The sequence below is a fragment of the Erpetoichthys calabaricus genome, chromosome 1 (genome assembly GCF_900747795.2).
Source record: "Erpetoichthys calabaricus chromosome 1, fErpCal1.3, whole genome shotgun sequence".
NCBI lineage: Eukaryota > Metazoa > Chordata > Cladistia > Polypteriformes > Polypteridae > Erpetoichthys > Erpetoichthys calabaricus.
The window spans coordinates 61,423,635-61,443,730 of record NC_041394.2 but is presented as its reverse complement, the minus strand read 5'-3'; the positions used below and the strand labels follow the sequence as shown (position 1 = coordinate 61,443,730).

General features: G+C 37.6%; 1 protein-coding gene across 1 annotated transcript in view; it reads right to left on the bottom strand.

Annotated features, from left to right (window-relative positions):
* vars2 (valyl-tRNA synthetase 2, mitochondrial) overlaps positions 1 to 10,723 on the bottom strand; it is a 105,925-nt gene extending 95,202 nt beyond the window's left edge. Inside the window, exons 1-3 of the mRNA XM_028800536.2 lie at positions 10,600 to 10,723; positions 8,164 to 8,389; positions 624 to 705 (exon numbers count right to left, since the gene is read on the bottom strand). Coding sequence (XP_028656369.1) covers positions 624 to 705; positions 8,164 to 8,373 — 292 coding nt within the window. The 5' untranslated portion in view covers positions 8,374 to 8,389; positions 10,600 to 10,723. The remainder of the gene's footprint in view (positions 1 to 623; positions 706 to 8,163; positions 8,390 to 10,599) is intronic.
* Between the last annotated feature and the right edge of the window lie 9,373 nt (positions 10,724 to 20,096).

Below are 20,096 nucleotides of genomic sequence, written 5' to 3'. Positions count from 1 at the left end.
CCCAGCCAGAGCCCAGACTTGAATCCGATTGAACATCTCTGGAGAGATCTTAAAATGGCTGTGCACCGACACTTCCCATCCAACCTGATGGAGCTTGAGAGGTGCTGCAAAGAGGAATGGGCGAAACTGGCCAAGGATAGGCGTGCCAAGCTTGTGGCATCATATTCAAAAAGACTTGAGGCTGCAATTGCTGCCAAAGGTGCATCAACAAAGTATTGAGCAAAGGCTGTGAATACTTATGTACATGTGATTTCTCAGTTTTTTTATTTTTAATAAATTTGCAAAAACCTCAAGTAAACATTTTTCATGTTGTAATTATGGGGTGTTGTGTGTAGAATTCTGACGAAAAAAATGAATTTAATCCATTTTGGAATAAGGCTGTAACATAACAAAATGTGGAAAAAGTGATGCGCTCTGAATACTTTCCGGATGCACTGTATAATTGCTGCTTTTTTAAGACATCCAAAATACATGGATGACATCCCTGAAACCCAAATATTTCAGCTGCCTGTTGCCAGCAATTTCACAAACATGAAGAACAAAATGCAGTTTTAAACACAAAGCAAAATGAGGCTAAAAAAAGCTATTACAACATACCAAAATCAGTTCAGAGAAATATGTACCTTTTTTCTCTCCAGGCTTTGTTAAAATGTTGTAAGTTATCTTTTCTTTTTCTAACCATTTACTTGTCTTCTCTTCATCCTCCTACAAAAAATGTGTAATTTTAGCTCTTTCAATGTTCATTTGCTTGTTACAAATAAACTATGTGCTTGGAAATCTTAAACAAGTAGCAGATATGATGAAAAACAGAATGTATTTTATCCCCATAACATTCAAATGGCCACCAGCTTGAGAAACTAAGAATCCAGGTGATTAAGAGAAGACAAATTAGAGAATTGTATTTCCTATATAGTGAGGTTTAAGCAAATAAATATTAAAAACAGGATAAGTCACAGTAGCCTAAATAGTTCATTTTCTTTTAAAAATATTTATCTCACTACCAGAACACACATATCACTCATTGCAGACTATAAACTATTCATACCAGAGGGCTTCAAATACCTGCCTTCATTTAATGTAATCCAGAAAATCTAAAATTATGATCACAAGGAGCAGCAGCATTGGGTACAACACAATTAACTCCAGACAGTGCAAATTAATCAATCTAATATGCATGGCTATTGGATGTGTCAGAAAATTTATATATCAATAGAAAAAATGCACATACATTCAAACCCAGTCTCCTAAATTATAAAGTTAAGAGCTTCACTTTATATCTGATGCATCTACATGTGAATATATTACAATTGACTTATGACATGCTGATTGCAACCTATTGCTCTTCACTGGTTTTACATTTACATATTTGCTGTGTACTGGGTGGTGGCTGTGACAGTAATTGGGAAGATGATGAAGAGGGAAAAGATGAAGAGGAAGAGGCACTCAAATTCTTCAAACTCCGATGCTAATCAACCACACCTTTTTGTTTTTGTTCATCTGCTGCCCATCTTGGTCATGTCACAGTGTTGAGATACAGTATTACAAAATCTTATCTCTGAAAATATACCAGTATTATTGTAAACAATATTATATTACACACCTTTAGTTTCAATGCTGAAAAAGTGGGAAAAGGCAAAGCTTTAAAGTTTGCAAAGCACACTAGAGCATGATAAGGTAAAAAAATATATATACAGTATATTACCATCAAAGACAAAAAAAAATTCTACCACATACAACTGATCTGGACACCATTCTAGCTTGTGTGAAGTAATATTTTTATCTAGATTTTGATTATTTACAGTATATTGTAAATGTGAACTATATAGTGAATGCAGTTATTGTCATTCAGTTATCTTATAATACGAGTCAGAATATGAAAGTATTAGCCTGATGTCTGGCAGTTAAATCAAAGAAATATCTGGCTACTATCAAACATGAATGCTGTTAGATCAGATAAATCCTCTTCTTTCTGTAGCAAAATAACAACATCCTCAAGAACTGCAACAACGGGCACTTTGCTGCAGGAGACACCTTTCACCATTAAACTATGCACCAACTGTGACATTTCTCATACTGCTTAAACATATTAGGATTATTAAGTTAGTTTACTGGAAGGCCTAAATGGTTTCATCCAACTCCTAGGAAAATTTACCACTCATCCATATACTGAACCCAGTAAATATAATTATAGGGTTGAAAGGAGGCTGAAGCAATCCAGACATTCTGATTTTAAAAAATGAATTCAGAAGGGTCCCATGTGAAAAAACATGTGCCCACACACAGCTAAGTAATGAAATATCTTTGTATATTGATTTCACAAGGGTGTGGGGCTGCCCCTTTTATGAGAAGCTGTGGAACAGGAAGGGACGGAGAACTTCCCACTTAAAAAAAACTCACGCTTGATCTTTAATTCATTTGAGACATCACTGAAATAAAAAGATGGCAGGAGAGAGCAATTTACAAAAGATTAGAGATCACTTGCAGATGTCAGAGAAGTAGACACTTATTTCCAGGAGACTTCCAAGTTAATAAATTTATACAATCCAATCTTCGCATTTCATTTATTATGAAATTTCACAGAGTATTGTTAATTTGACTTGGATGTAGTCATATGTATAGCTTAAGGTGCCAAGATAAAAAAACAACTATATAGCATCACCCAGGTACAGTAAATAGTGCAATTCAGTTGTTATTTGAGGTTCCTCATATACAACATAAGTAAAATGAGTCATGAAACATCATGAAAAAGAGAATGAAAAACTCAAATATGTCACTCCTGGTTAAAAAATAATTGACATAATTATTAGAAGTGTGTGAATATTTAAGACATTGATTAGTTTAATTTTACTCAAGTGCTCTGAAATTATCCACTGAAACATGTTGGGGAGGCCAGCACAGGGCGCTTACCCTGAGGTCTGTGAGTGGATCCCAATGTCCCATTGCAGTGATGGAGACAATGTACTGTAAAAATTGGCTCAGTTCTTCAGATGAGACATAAAACTGAGGCCCTGACTTTCTGTGGTCATAAAACATCCCGGAGGATTGCAGTCTTGTGCATTCTGCCCCCCTAATAATCCCTTATCCCTTACTGGCTAACTCTCATTCTCACTACGTACTTCACCACCTAACAGCTAATGTGTGGTGAACATAATGGTGCAAGAATGGCTGCCATCATGTCATTTAGGTGATGGTTAAAATGGTTATTCGCTGTCTATGTAAAGTGTGTCGAGTAGGATAGAAAAGTGCTTTATACAGTATAAAGATAATTAAATTATTAATCATAGTACAGGGTTATGGGAGCAAAAGATTATCCCAGCAGCAGATGGATCAAACTTTGCCCAAGCCATCAGTCCATTACAAGGCACACTGTCAGACACACATACCTTCACTCAAATAAAGTAAATTGAGATTTATTTGCCAGCCTATCTGTATGTGTTTGGAGTGTGTGAGAAAAGCAAAGTCCGCAAAGGAATCAAATTAGGATATAAGCAGTGTGAGGTTTCAGCTCTCCCCTGGTGCCACTTGTCCAAATTGTCATTAACTGTATATGTTTACATGAAGCACTGAACACACAGTTTAAAATATGCATTATATTAATTAGCTTGAATTGTATGTTAATACTAGGGGGTTCGCCAGAAACTTCGTGTCTCTGCCTCTTGCACTATGAAGAGGGGGGCTGAATGCACCCCAAGCAGACGCGCTCCCCCCTCTTAAATGGTGATACAATAGGAAACAAATATTTTTTTTTTTTTACCTCCTCTTTCCTCGATTAGCTGCTGGCTTGCTGCTGCTGCCGTGCCGCGTGATCTGCATCTCGCTCGGCACTTCGAACATTTAAAAGCCTGTACACCAGCTGTCCTACTGTTTGTCTTTTATTTCCAGCCCCAGGACTTGGCACAAAGTCTTGTCTCGTGAGATGTGAGTTCTTGAAATTTTTTAGTTTATAATTTAAAAACAGAATAAGAATCTGAAAATCTAACAACATCACATTAAAGTTCGATAAACTCTGAAAAGAATGATACCAACATATATATGTAGGTTTTAAAATAAGCCCAATTTAAAGCATGACAAAAAACATCACATAAAATCGTTGCACTTTTAGCCTTAAGATTTTATTATATATATATATATATATATATATATATATATATATATATATAATATTATATATATATATATATATATATATATATATAAATATTATATATATATATATATATATATATATATATAAATATTATATATATATATATATATATATATAATATTTATATATATATATATATATATATATATATAATATTTATATATATATATATATATATATATATATATATATATATATATATAATATTATATATATATATATATATATATATATATATATATATAATATTATATATATATATATATATATATATATATATATATATATATATATATATATATATATATATATAAATATTATATATATATAAATATTATATATATATATATATTATATATATATATATATAAATATTATATATATATATATATATAAATATTATATATATAAATATTATATATATATATATATATAAATATTATATATATATATATAAATATTATATATATATATATATATAAATATTATATATATATATATATATATATATATATATATATATATATATATATATATATATTAATATTATTTAGGGTAGATATAGTTAGGTCCATAAATATTTGGACAGAGGCAACTTTTTTCTAATTTTGGCTCTGTACATTACCACAATGAATTTTAAATGAAACAACTCTGATGCAGTTGAAGTGCAGACTCTCAGCTTTAATTCAGTGGGGTGAACAAAATGATTGCATAAAAATGTGAGGCAACTAAAGCATTTTTTTAACACAATCCCTTCATTTCAGGGGCTCAAAAGTAATTGGACAATTGACTCAAAGGCTATTTCATGGGCAGGTGTGGGCAAGTCCGTCGTTATGTCATTATCAATTAAGCAGATAAAAGGCCTGGAGTTGATTTGAGGTGTGGTGCTTGCATGTGGAAGATTTTGCTAGGAACAGACAACATGCGGTCAAAGGAGCTCTCCATGAAGGTGAAAGAAGCCATCCTTAAGCTGCGAAAACAGAAGAAACCCATCCGAGAAATTGCTACAATATTACGAGTGGCAAAATCTACAGTTTGGTACATCCTGAGAAAAAAAGCAAGCACTGGTGAACTCAGCAACGCAAAAAGACCTGGACATCCAAGGAAGACAACGTGGTGGATGATCGCAGAATTATTTCCATGGTGAAGAGAAACCCCTTCACAACAGCCAACCAAGTGAACAACACTCTCCAGGGGGTAGGCGTATCGATATCCAAGTCTACCATAAAGAGAAGACTGCATGAAAGTAAATACAGAGGGTGCACTGCAAGGTGCAAGCCACTCATAAGCCTCAAGAATAGAAAGGCTAGATTGGACTTTGCTAAAGAACATCTAAAAAAGCCAGCACAGTTCTGGAAAAACATTCTTTGGGCAGATTAAACCAAGATCAACTTCTACCAGAATGATGGCTAGGGATGGGCATCGAAAACCGGTTCCCACTGTTTCAATTCCTTGGAATGCTTGCCATTTTTGCAAACGATTCCCCTATCGATTCCAGTCGCCTCGAATGACGTCACCGCGTTGCGTAGCGTCATTTACCCAGCAGGATACATGGCGCCTAAGCGGCACAAATGCTCAAAAGTTTGGTTATACTTTATGAGAAAGGATGACAACAGGGCAACTTGCAATACTTGCAAAGTAGATATTTAATCAAAGGGAGGAAACACTACGAATATGCAAAAGCATTTGCACACAAAACACGCGATAACCTTAAATGAATGTTGTGTTTTTGATCCGCTCTGGACTAGTGAATCTCAACCCAGCAGCAGCGGTAACGTTTGCAGGTCCTCTCCCGTTAATACGGCAGGTAACTAATCAACTAACATTGCATATTATGTTAGCGCGATTTGCCTTATTGCAAAACCTGCTATTATTGTGCATTGCATTTAGATGACCATGACGAGAGAGACAGACAGAGTCTGGCTGTCTCAGATGCTGGCAGTTCTCGCTGCAGTCTACCGGTAGCTTCTCCTTTCACAGAGGCGGGGAAAAGTAAAATGACACAGGCCAGGATAGACGAATGTCACCGAGCAGTGACTAAGTTTGTGGTAAAAGGCTTGCACCCATTTGCCACAGTAGATGCCCCCGATTTTCGGTAAGTGAATGTGTTTAATTGTAGGCTAAGTCATGGAATGTCAAATTTGCGTGTTCTCCTCTTACCAGATGTTGCATCCGTTTCCATTTCTAAGCTGAAACATGTGTTGAAGGCAGCCGTCACTGCAGATGGATAGACAAGTTTTAGTCAAGATCATTACCTCACAGTAACGCTGCATTATGTCAGGAATGGCCAGGCTCAAGAAAAAGTCCTCAAAACCAAACCAGTAAACAAGGCACAGACAGGGACAGCTGTAGCAGAGGAGACTGATGAGATCTTGGAGGAGTATGGTATCAAAGACAAGGTTATGGCAGCCACTGTTGATAATGCGGCCAACATGGATGTAGCTGTCAAAATAGTTGATGGTTGCAGAATTGCACTGTGCACAGTTCCATTGGACTTGAGTTGATTGTATTTGTTGCTGGCTGATGTAGTTTTATTTTTGAGTGCTCAGCTCATATATACTTTTAAAAAGGAGAGTGTAAATGTTACTGGACATTCTTGTGTAATTGCCACAGAATAATTTATGTTATACTTTGTTATTGCTACAGAAGAATATTTATTTTATTATTATTTTACATTTACACATTTTTTTCTGGGGACCCCATGGCACCCCATCGAGGAGCCGTAGGCTGTGGATCTCTTAAGATCTCACTATTGGGTTTGTAAGGTCATGCTACTCCTAAATTTCTATCTTGTTCAAAGATAAGATATAAAACAAAGTTCTAAGTTAATCGACCTGTGTGTTCTCCTTTTTTAAAAATAAGAATCGATAGGAGAATCGATAAAGAATCGAATTGTTAAACAGAATCGAAAATGGAATCGGAATCGTGAAAATCTTATCAATTCCCATCCCTAATGATGGCAAGAAAAAAGTATGGAGAAGGCGTGGAACAGCTCATTATCCAAAGCATACCACATCATCTGTAAAACACGGTGGAGGTAGTGTGATGGCTTGGGCGTGCATGGCTGCCAGTGGCACTGGGACACTAGTGTTTATTGATGATGTGACACAGGACAGAAGCAGCTGAATGAATTCTGAGGTGTTCAGAGACATACTGTCTGCTCAAATCCAGCTAAATGCAGTCAAATTGATTGGGCGGCGTTTCATGATACAGATGGACAATGACCCAAAACATACAGCCAAAGCAACCTGGGAGTTTATTAAAGTGAAGAAGTGGAAAATTCTTGAATGGCCAAATCAGTCACCTGATCTTAACCAAATTCAGCATGCATTTCACTTGTTGAAGACTAAACTTCAGACAAAGGCCCACAAACAAACAGCAACTGAAAGCCGCTGCAGTAAAGGCCTGGCAGAGCATTAAAAAGGAGGAAACCCAGCATCTGGTGATGTCCTTGAGTTCAAGACTTCAGGCTGTCATTGCCAGCAAAGGGTTTTCAACCGAGTATTAGAAATTAACATTTTATTTCCAGTTATTTAATTTGTCCAATTACTTTTGAGCCCCTGAAATGAAGGGATTGTGTTAAAAAAATGCTTTAGTTGCCTCACATTTTTATGCAATCGTTTTGTTCACCCCACTGAATTAAAGCTGAAAGTCTGCACTTCAACAGCATCTGAGTTGTTTCATTTAAAATTCATTGTGGTAAAGTACAGAACCAAAATTAGAAAAAAGTTGTCTCTGTCCAAATATTTATGTACCTAACTGTATTATCTTTGTATGTTACAATATTTTTTGTAATTTTCTCTGCAAAGAACATAACTGAATTACTTTTAGCATTTGCATTTAATCATCTTCTGATTAACTTCCCACTGCAACTATTGTTTTAGTTAAAGAAAACCTACTAAAAGGTAGTGATGTACTGCACACTTCAAACTCAAAGAAACAAAATTCTCTGAAATCTAAAAACAACTTTAATTTTTAATGTTTATATAAACCACTAATCGGGTGTCGTGACTCACATTTGCATATTCTCCTTTTGCTTTAATAGCTGCTAGCCGATCTCTCTGCCTTTTTTCCTTTTCATGTTTGTACTGGAGGTGTTTGATTCGGCTGGGGTTTAGCTCAGTGCCAACTGTTTCCTTCGCATTGCTGCTGTAACTCAGTCTTCCAACTCTGGATCCCCACAAGTGCAGTCCAAGACCTGCAGACCCATATCGAAAAACGTTCATGGATCAGACGTGCAATCTAACAGAAAAAAAAAAAAGCAATTATGTACTAATTAAAAGTCAGCTTAGACCTCTTCTTGAGCATAGATAAGAAATATTACACTCCTGTAGATGGTGTATTTAAAAAAATGCATAAATTCAGTGCCCTCCATAATGGTTGGGACAAAGACACATTTTTCCTTGATTTACCCCTCTGCCCCACAGTTTATAATTACAAATCAAGCAATTCACATGTGATTAAAGTACACATTGCAGACTTTCATTTAATGGTATTTGCATAGCTTTCTGTCACACCTTGTACAAATTACAACATATTTGTACAGTTCAGAGGGAGACCAAGCACACATCCACAAATACACACATAGTTTCAGCAATATGGGCAAAAACAATTCTAAATGTGAGTCTACAAAGGCTAAATTTGAGCATTACTCCATACATGTGATAAACGCAGTGAAAATGCATGCAGTATATCCAGGGTCAGCGCCACCATTAAGGCGAATTAGGCATTTGCCTAGAGTGCAGATCATAAGGTGGAGGTGCCCAGCCACATGGGTTAGCTAGTGAACAGTCGATTGGCACACTAATAAGATTGGCCTAGGGTGTAAAATAACCTAACACTGGCACAGAGTACATCACATATTTGAACGGTACATTGGCGAATGTAATGCAATCTTCCCATTACAATTAACTGACTACAATTAATCCATTCATTTTCTAATTCTGGATTTGTACACAGGCTAGACAATACCAAAATTTGATCACTCATGTAAGATACTCTGACAACAGAACAACAAAGGCAGTTTTTACATGACATTTGCATAATGCTTGACAGTAAATCTGGTAAGTCTGATTTCACACAGAATGCCTTAAATTTGGGACAAATAGAAAAAAGGGACAGATTTAAACAATTAAAAGCCCTAGAAGTTTGTGACTTTGAAATCTGAATCAATTTGACTCATCAGTCTTTATTAAGTGTTTTATCAGTTAATGATGCAGATATAAAACTTACAATCGCAAATGTCACAAACCTTGACAAACTAGATTTTAAATGCATGTTGTTACAAAAACCAAGTTTACCAAGATAATTCTGGATATTTTCAGCAATTCAACATCACAGATATATTTGAATTCTTATTTTTAATATTGATTTTAAGCATTGCCCCGGTGGCTTTCACAAGAAAGGGTGAGTTGAGAAAATAAGATGAGATTAGATTTTAAGCAGTGTTTATGCAGAAAACATGTCAAAGAAATTCAAAATGTGCACACAGTCAGACAAATCGGTCAGTAAATTATAATTGTTTGTAAGCCCTATGCTAATATCCCCCCCCCCCCCCTTTTTCTGTTACACTAGCGGAATCCCCATGTCTTTCACAAATTAAACTTAAGTATTGCATTGTTATTTTATATTACAGAATGCCAATAACAGCTTACTTAAATGACAGCTGGCCAACTACTTCTTTGATATGCCATCATTTTAAATGTGCTGTTACTTTTAGTATTTACAATATTTTATATTTTATTACAGAAGAAGGCACAATATTGCCCACTTGAATAATGGAGGTACTTTTAATTTTAAAGCCAGTGAAAGGGAATTCTATTTTTGCCGGGGTATCTTAATGAATATAAAAAAAATACATAATCAGTCATTGGTATCTCCATGCTAAACAAATACACACTAAAGCTAACAGTTTGGAAATTCTGAAATAGCATATTTAAATTCATTGGGAGTGGGTGGGCAGTACGCAGTACGAATGTTGCCTCGGTAGCACCTCCTGCCGCACTATGGTGGTATGAGCCAGTGGCTAATGGTGCTATTGGAAAGAAAAAGCTAATGAGCATTTCATAAGGTAAAATGTAACCTACACGAGGGCAATCATGCCCACTATAGGCGGATATTATCATTTTCTAAGACAAATTATGAAATAAAAAAGACATTGTAAAGAAAAAGTCCATGACACCAACCATAAACCTCATCCATCCATTATTAAGCAGGTTCTGAAAATAGAAAAACGGGTGTTCCAAGCACGTTTCTTCATATTTATATAAGTGGCAATGTATTCATTAAAATTCATTTTCATGTGCTCTGAACCTGCAGGTCTCCCGGTAATTCTGCTCTAAATATAATATTAACAACGATAATATAAGCGTGAAAGAATTTTTCTGAAATAATATACACTCTCCTTTCCTGAAAAACGATTGCCACACCAACCGATCGCAAAACATACTTACCGTCTCCTCTGTGCCACTTTATGTATTATATAGTACGTCAACATTTACTGATATTTGCACTTGACAAAGCCATCGTGTGTCTCACTTGTCTTCCAAGGGCGCCGCCATGTTTATTTACCGTCACCGCGCCTGCTTCCTGGTTACCAGGACAATGGGGTTTAAACAACGGATCGTGACTTCAATAACTTTATTTATAATCACAAACGAACAAACGCTATTTTATGAGGAAAGTCTGTCAGGTTTTCGGGCAAAGATTTATTTTTTCAAAATCGCCTCCTTAATTTTTTTTAGAACTGCGCAGTAGCAAAGCCTCATCAGTTGTGGATGAGGTTTCTTTCAATCAGTGCGTGTGCATGAAGCGCAGGTTAGTCACAGATACTTGGTTTTTAAAAAGCTATATAAACCTTTATTCAGGCTAGAGAAATCGGGTTATTGGTGTCTGAGAAACCAGCTTAACCCACGGAGATTTCTGCGCGAGTAACAGTTATTTAGCTAGTACATAATGATGTGTAGTATGTGTATGTCCGCTGTACTTTGTTCGCCTGCTTTGCTCCGCAGGAGGCTTTTAGCAGCCAGATGTAGAAGCGTCCACAAGATAAATATCCTAAAGCAAATGGCATTATTCCTTCTCCTGGATGAAATAACCTGTCTTAATATTTTAGACATCGCTAAATCTATATTACTGAGCTATGGGTATAGTGCTAGTCTCAGAAACCACATTCAATTTTGGGAGCGATTTTGCAGGTTACCACATGTAAAAGCTTGATATCAGCTGTAACTGATGATATTAAGGAAAATTGATTAAATATTAAAACGACCTGTCATAAAAAGTAACGTGCGTTACGCAGTCCAATTGCTGTTTGAAATATCGAATAACCTAACGGCCTACTTATTTTACTAAAGTAAAAACACCCTGTAGATAGGATATAGCGGGTTGGATAATGGATGGATGGTTGAATATTATCAAATTTGACTGTTTTTCTGGTCATTTTCCAGAAAACGTTCATTTATGCTCTTGTCATTTAATAGTAAATTATGGCCAGTGAAATGTGCAGCTTTTCATACAAAATAAGAAAAAGTATTTCAAAATTAAGGCACTGCTTGTAATGCGTTACATTTTATAGTAGTAGTTATATAGCATTTTAGTAACTTTTTTGTATGTAATGAGTAACGTAAGTAAGCTATTTTTAAAAGTAACATTCCCAATGTTGCTCGGGAGACACAGGCGCTATGCTTTTATTCAGATTCACAACAGTCATTTTTTTTTCACATTTCTAGGACAAAGGAGCGTTTTGCCAAAGAAGAAGTCCTAAGGGGACTCCCGCATGTAAACAGAGGTTTTGATGAAGCCAAGTTTCTGCTAGGGGTGTCGCCAGCTTCAGCACTTATTAGAAACTTAAACCCAGCCAGCTGCCTTACCACATGCACTTCAGAACAGGTCATCCACCTGAAGCTAGACATGTTTGGACCTGGCCAGTACTTGGATGGGAGACCACCCAGGAAAAAGCTTGGGTTGCAGCTGGAAGCAATAATACCCAACTGCAGCGCCACAGCACCATTCGTCACCGCAAGTCCATGACCAGAGGTTATAGGACGGAAGTTAAGGTTAGGGGTTAGTATGGTTAGCATGTAGGATAAATGGCTAAGGTTAGTGGTTAGTTTTTTTAGGTTTGGTGTGGTTAACATGTCAATCAATTTGATTTGTGACAACCTATAAACATTTATTACCAAACTGCAGGTCTAGACATGTGTTTATGTCACTTCCGCCCTGAAACTGTTGACGTAGACCTACCGTGACGTATGGTGCTATGGCTCTGCAGATCGATACATTTCACTAGAAGAGGTGTTGCTAAGAGCAGCAGAAGGTACCTATCCTGTAGTCTGAATGTGGATCCCAGTGCTGTAAAAATGGCACTGTTCTTCGGATGAGACATAAAACTGAGGTCCTGACTCTCTGTGGTCATAGAAGATTCCTGGGCATCCTTTGTAAATTGTAGGATGTAACCGTCATTCTGACCCCCTAATCATCCCCTGTCTCTGATTGGCTAACTATCTCTCACCCCTTCACCACCTAACAGCTAATGTATGGTGAGCATACTGGCGCAAAATTGCTGCCATCAAATCCTCCAAGTGGATGCTGCACATTAGTGTTGGTTGAGGTGGCTCCTGACTCATTGTATAATGCACTTTGAGTACCTTGAAAAGTGCAATATAAATGCAATGAATTATTATTATTATTATTATTATGATCCTGATAATGTTTGTACTTCAACATATGTGTTTAGATGGGAAAAACGGGTAACCATAGTTTCCATGCCTGAGTTTTTGCTTAGTCCTCCATACATGTCAGAACGCAGAACAGGAGGACGGAGGGCTGGGCTCTCAAAGATCAGGGGCTAGATGCCCGTGATGAGGGGTGTTTCAAAGGTTATACTTATGGCACTAAAATTAAGGATGTAACACTGTACATACCTTTGACTAGGAGGTTCTCTCTTACACCTCACGATATTTGCTGTTTCCTCACATTTTGCTTTCGGAACATGAGTGCTGCTGTTTGTGTTTTTGTCTTTTATATACACAGACAAAAACAAGAGGCTCAAGGCCCAGAAGCCCATAAACAACACCACTGACTTCTGCCTTACCAGATTACTCAACATAGCCTAATTTTGTGCATGTCTGTAAACACATTGAATAAATGTGGCCAGTTATGTTTTTGGCAAATTTTAGAGTTTAAACCCAGCATTCTGGAACTATGACTTCTAAGTATGATGAGGAATGTTGTAGAGAACAACGTTTAGGAGTTGTTCAGTAATCATCAGAAAAAGAGAAGGTTTCTCTAAAGATGATTTCTATTTATACAGTGATTGCTAGTAAGTGTGCCTTATTTTAATTAATTCTTCCTTAATCATTTTAATTAGAACATTAGAACACTCTAGACGAGAACAGGCCATTCAGCCCAACAAAGCTTGCCAGTCCTATCCACTTATTTCTTCCAAAAAAACATCAAGTCGAGTTTTGAAAATCCCTAAAGTCTTACTGTCTACCACACTACTTGGTAGCTTATTCCAAGTGTCTATCATTCTTTGTGTAAAGAAAAACTCCCTAATGTTTGTGCGAAATTTACCCTTAACAAGTTTCCAACTTTGTCCATGTGTTCCTGATGAACTCATTTTAAAATAACAGTCTCGATCCACTGTACTAATTCCTTTCATAATTTTAAACACTTCAATCATGTCACCTCTTAATCTTCTTTTGTTTAAACTGTATTGGCTCAGCTCTTTTAATCTTTCCTCATAATTTAACCCCTGTAGCCCTGGAATCAGCCTAGTTGCTCTTCTCTGGACCTTTTCTAGTGCTGCTATGTCCTTTTTGTAGCCTGGAGACCAAATCTGCACACAGGACTCCAGATGAGGCCTCACCAGTGCATTATAAAGCTTGAGCAGAACCTTCTTGGACTTGTACTCCACACATCATGTTATATAACCTAACATTCTGTTAGCCTTCTTAATGGCTTTTGAACACTGTCTGGAAGTCGATAGCTTAGAGTCCACTACAACTCCTTCTCATAAAGTGTACTCTTGATTTTCTGACCGGCCATTGTGTATTCAAACCTAACATTTTTACTTCCTATGTGTAATACTTTACATTTATTGACATTAAATTTCATCTACCACAAGTCTTCCCAAGCCTGTATGCTATCCAAGTCCTTCTGTAATGATATAACGGATTCCAAATTATCTGCTAATCCACTTATTTTGGTATCATCTGCAAACTTAACCAATTTGTTACATATATTCCTATCTAAATCATTTATATATATTAAAAATAGCAGCGGCCCTAGCACTGACCTCTGGAACTCCACTCTTAACATCAGCCAATTCTGATGAGGTTCCTTGCACCATCACCCTCTGCTTCCTGTGTCTGAGCCAATTCTGCACCCATCTAAAAACATCACCCTGAACTCCCACTTCTTTTAGTTTGATGCCCAACCTCTCATGTGGCACCTTATCAAATGCTTTCTGAAAGTCCAGATAAATAATATCATATGCTCCACTTTGATCGTATCCTTTTGTATGCCTCCTCATAGAATTCCAGCATGTTAGTAAAACATGACCTCCCTCTTCTGAACCCATGTTGACTGTTCCTAATAACTCCTGTCCTTGCCAGGTGTTGCTCAATCTTATCCTTAATAATTCCTTCTATTAATTTTCCTGTGATGCATGTTAAGCTTACTGGCCTATAGTTGCTTGGATCTGCCCTGTCACTCTTTATATATAATGAGATGATATTTGCCATTTTCCAGTCCTTTGGAATCTCTCTAGTGTGCAATGACTTCCTAATAATATGTGTCAAATGTTTATATATATAAATACATATGTACTCACAAGCCTCCTTAAGAACTCGAGTGTAAGTATTATCTGGTGCTGGTGATTTGTTTGATTTCAGCTTATTTAATCTGAGCAGTACTTCTCCCTCTACAATTTCCAAATCCCTCAGTACCTCCTTAGTAGTCACATTTACCTCTGGGAGGTTATCCACTTGGTCACTTGTGAATACCTCAGAAAAATATAAGTTTAGGACATCCACTACAGTATTTCATTGTCTATACCTTTTAATTCCCCTTTACTATTTCTGATGCATTTGACCTCCTCCTTGACTGTTCTTTTACTACTAAAATATTGAAAGAATCTCTTAGGGTTTTCTTTTGCCTTATCTGCTCTATTCCTCTCCAACTGTCTTTTAGCCTCCCTGATATCCTTCTTAATGGGTGCCCTCATGTTCTCATATGCTCTACGATTCACTTTACAGTCAATAGTCTTATATGCCTTATAAAGCAGTTTTTTTTTCCTTTGCAAAGATACTGAAGTAAAAAGCATGACTATCAAGGTGTAAAGCTAGTGTTTGGCTGTTATAATTACAGAAAAGGCTTACTGACCTACAAAAAATAACTAAGATGTAAACAATGAGCTCAGAGAGGTCCTAAAACATGCACCTTTTTGGGATGGTGGATCCAAATAAAAGTCTTTTGGCAGGAGCAGCTCTGGCTCTACCAGTATGACAACAATAAAGTATTTCATGTTCAAATTTTGTTCTTTTTTTAAAATGTTCCCATTTATGCGTACTTTGTATTGCATTCTATTGCAAAAGCTCCAATAGACCAAGCATTTGAAATGTGGAGACACGAGCTACATAGATGAATCTTTTCTCTCAGGGGTGTGACTTTCCAGGTTTTCCTTGTTGAATAAATCTTTTTTTGTTTGACTGATTAATTTTTTTGATTGGTTTTGGGGTTTTTTTATAAATAAGGAAAGCATAGTGGTTATTCCTTTCAGGAAGGTGTAGTGGCTATTCCTAGTGTTATCCGTGTCTTACTTGGAGACATAATACATGGTGTACTGTTGAATTGACCTTTTTGATTGTCTATGAGTTATTTGTTCAGAACAAGGAATAAAGGGTACAGGGAATAAACTTTGATAATGTTATTTCAGTCATGCCAGGTTAGTCTGGGAAGCATGCACTGGTACAGCGCATTGCCACACCCATCACACAAAGAAACAGCTTGGGATCCCGGATGGCAACCCCCAGGCAGACATGTGCTCCAGTCCCACCCTCTGGAAATGACCCTCTCTCTGCCACAGCCAGGTGTCACATGGGAGTCCCCTTGACCTGATCAAGCCACTCAGATCCTCAACAATGAGGATCCTGTGAGCCGAATCACCCTCTGGGAATCGCACCACATGGCTGTAGTGCTGTAACTGACGCTACCTCTCAATGCAGGTAATGTGCCTCATTCAGGACTCTGTGAGCAACCTCTTGTTCGAAACAAACTCAAACCTGAAGTACCCAAGGATTCCCTGAAGACACACAGTACTGAAGGAGTCCAGTCTTCATCTCAGGTCACTGGATTGTTTCCATGTCTCGCAACCATATAGCAATACAAGGAGCTCTATAAGATTCTAAAGACTTGATCCTTTGTCCTTTTGCATAGATATCGGCAGTACCACACACCCCTTTCCAGCAACCTCATTACCCCCCAACCCATGCTCTCCCAATCTATCTACACACCCCTTTCCAGCAACCTCATTACCCCCCAACCCATGCTCTCCCAATCTATCTACTGATTTCAAAGGGAGAGTCACCAGAAACATGAATATTGTTGCTGAGGTAAGTAAACCTCTCGACAAGGTTGACACTCTCTCTGCAGACAGACACACTGCTAATGGCCGTGCCCAAGAGGTCATTAAAGATCTGGATCTTGGTTTTTATCCAGGACACTCTTAAGCCCAGACACTCAGACTCCTCACTCAGTCTCTTGAGAGCCCCAATCAGAGCCTCCATTGACTCTGCGAAGATCACAACATCGTCAGCAAAGTCAAAATCTGTGAATCTTTCTTCACCGGCAGATGCTCCACAGCTGCTGGACCCCACAACCCTGCCCAACACTCAGTCCATGCAAGCATTGAACAGAGTAGGAGCAAGAACACAACCCTGGTGAACCCCAGAATCAACTGGGAAAGATGCAGAGGTCCTGCCTCCACTCTGCACAGCACTCACAGTACCAGTGTACAGGCCATCCATGATATCCAGCAAATTCAGGGGGACCCCATGAACCCTCAGGATGTCCCAAAGGGCAGCTCAATCAACTGAGTCAAACGCTTTACGAAAATCGACTACGACTGCAAAGAAACTCTGCCGATATTTGCGTTGGCACTCAATGAGAACCTTCAATGCCAGGATGAGGTTGATGGTAAACTTCTTCACCAGACCAAGTGATCACAGATACTATTAAGGATGACCCTAGTGAGGACTTTATAGAGCAGTATTTTCCCTTTGTAATTGCCGCAATCCAGGCGATCACCCTTCCCTTTCTGGACAGGGACGGCAAGTCCCGTTTTCCAGTTGGGATAAATAACTTTGTATGAACTCGGAGAGAAATCTATACTGTGTCATTCCATTAAAATTAAAATATAATGTTACTGTAACATTATGGTGCAACGTTCATAAATAACGTTCTAAAAACACAGAGGAAACTCTACGTGCTAACATTTCATTAACATTAAAATGTAACGTTACTGTAACATAACATAGAATGCTGTAATAACATTATTAGTGATCAGTTCTTAACTGATCCTTCACGGCCTTTCGATTCTGGAATATACAGTGCAAAAAAAAAAAAAAAAAAAGTGAAGTCTATCTTCAGTCCAGTCAGTAAGAAAATTATGGGATAACCCTTATCTCATACGTTTTCGCGTACGTACGGGATAGTTTCACGTATGTACGAGATAATGTTAGAATAAAAAATTACAAAAGTGCGCTTCCGGGCTACCTAATTACGCATTTACCAAGGCTTCAACGCTTCAGTTTGACGTCACTTCCAGCTCTTGTAGCGCGGTGATGTAAAAAAGCATTTATTTATTAAAGGAGTATGGGATGGTTGGAGATGGGTTTAACTGCAGCCTGTAATACCTATGACGTATGTCAAGTACTGCCCAGAACGTCATTCACAAAATGCCCATCGCACTATGGCCATTACAATACGGTTAAGATTAGGCTTGTAGGAGGGTAAGGGTTTAGGTATGTGTTTATGTTTATAGGTATTCGTCTGCACACTCGTACAGAGTACCTGAGGAGATATGGTGTTTTATTTCTTCCTTGGAAACAATTCGTTGCGTACAACTTACTATCTCATGTCCACCACTTACCATAGCCTGCACACCAGGTACTTTAAGATGAGCACCAAATACCATCGTGTAGTACTGTACATCATTTTCTGGAAACAGGACATATCACTGAACAGTCAGATGTTTTCCTCACACAGTTACAGTCCACAGAAATGGATATTTGCAAGTTTATAAAAGCAGGCCATGCATTCAAGCCCAGATTGTTAAATCCGCGAAGCAGCACCTCTAACCACTGCACTAATTTATAGTAAAAGGAAATGATATTAGTTAGCCATCTACTTACTAGCCCTCAGCTTCTTATTTGCACAAGTTACGAAAGGAATTCATATTTCACCTATTTAGTGCATGTGAAGTTTACCCAGTCCAATGCGGGTTCGCTAATTTAATGCACTGGTAAACCTGGCACACTCGATCGCTTATCTACACTAATAAACTGTGGGATTTAACATGCATCTAAAGAGTTAAATCCAAATCAGGCCACTTTAACTCCTGCCGTTTTCAGACTAGAAATGTACCCTTTTTAAAAAGACAAACTTGAATATCCTAGATTTTCATAAGGCTAACATTTGGTGTCTTTTTCAAGGAAACATGCTGATATCTTATTGTGTGGCCTCCTTAGCTTGTTGACGCCAGGGCTGCTGCCCTCAGATGTATGCAGTCTGGGGAAAAAGGGAAGCAAGAATACCGTGTAAGTGTAAATATACACTGTAATAAGGTCTGACATGAAGGGTCGTTATGGTATAGTGATGTACTATACTATGTACTATACTATAGTCAGTGAGAACATTAACCAAGTAGACTCATGACATAAAGGATTCATGAAAATCGGAAGCGAAATTCAGAAAGAGAAAAACAAAATTAATATGATCAGTATTTGTCACCTAAAGTGTACGTCTTTGAGCTGTCAGACAAAACCAAAGCACCCTGGAGGAAACTCACCCAGACACAGGGAGAACATGCAAACATGGACCCAGAAAGCAAACCTATTTCATTGAATTCTGGGTCATGTAGGACCAGTGCCAATTAAGCAATAACCAACTTTAGATGTGGTACTGCTGTTAGAGAGGGCACACACCCACATTCACTTCTTCTAAGCTAATACAGAGGTACCACATATCCTAATATGCACTTTTTTGGGAATGTGGAAGGAAATCCCTCAAGGGGAGAACATGCAGACTCCAGACAGACCCAGTGCTTAAGCTGGGATTTGAACCCATGACAGTACAGCTATAGGGCAGCAGTTCTAAACACTATACCAGGGTGCTGCCCCTAAAGAGTGCTTTTTAAAACATGCCATTGCACTGCACAATCTCTAGGCACTGAAAATTGCTCCGGGGTGCTTTTCAATGAATGACCCTGCACTTTCACCCCCAAAGGTCACACAATCCCTGGAGGATTAATAAAATATGTCATCATCATTATTATTTGACCTGGACTTGTGCCATTTCCTAGGTCATTTGTCAGTAGTCTTATTTGCCCCATCATCCATGCAATGAACAAACAGCTACACAATAATGAGGTTTTAGCATTGCAAATCAGGTTCATTTTAATATTTATAAAAGGCACCTGTATAAGAAAAAGTGTAAAAAGTGAAAGATGTTATGGGCAGTAGCTAAGCGGAGTTTAACATCAAGGCCTTGAGCACAATCACACCTAGTTTTCCTTATGCAGAGCTAGCTAACAGTACATCAAACTGGCTATGATTAGTTTCTGACTTGCAAAAAACAAAAGAAATTAGTTCACCATTAGTCATGTGGAGATTTAAACTCCTTATCTATAAAGATAAGGACACATATGACTGTGTGATGAATAGGT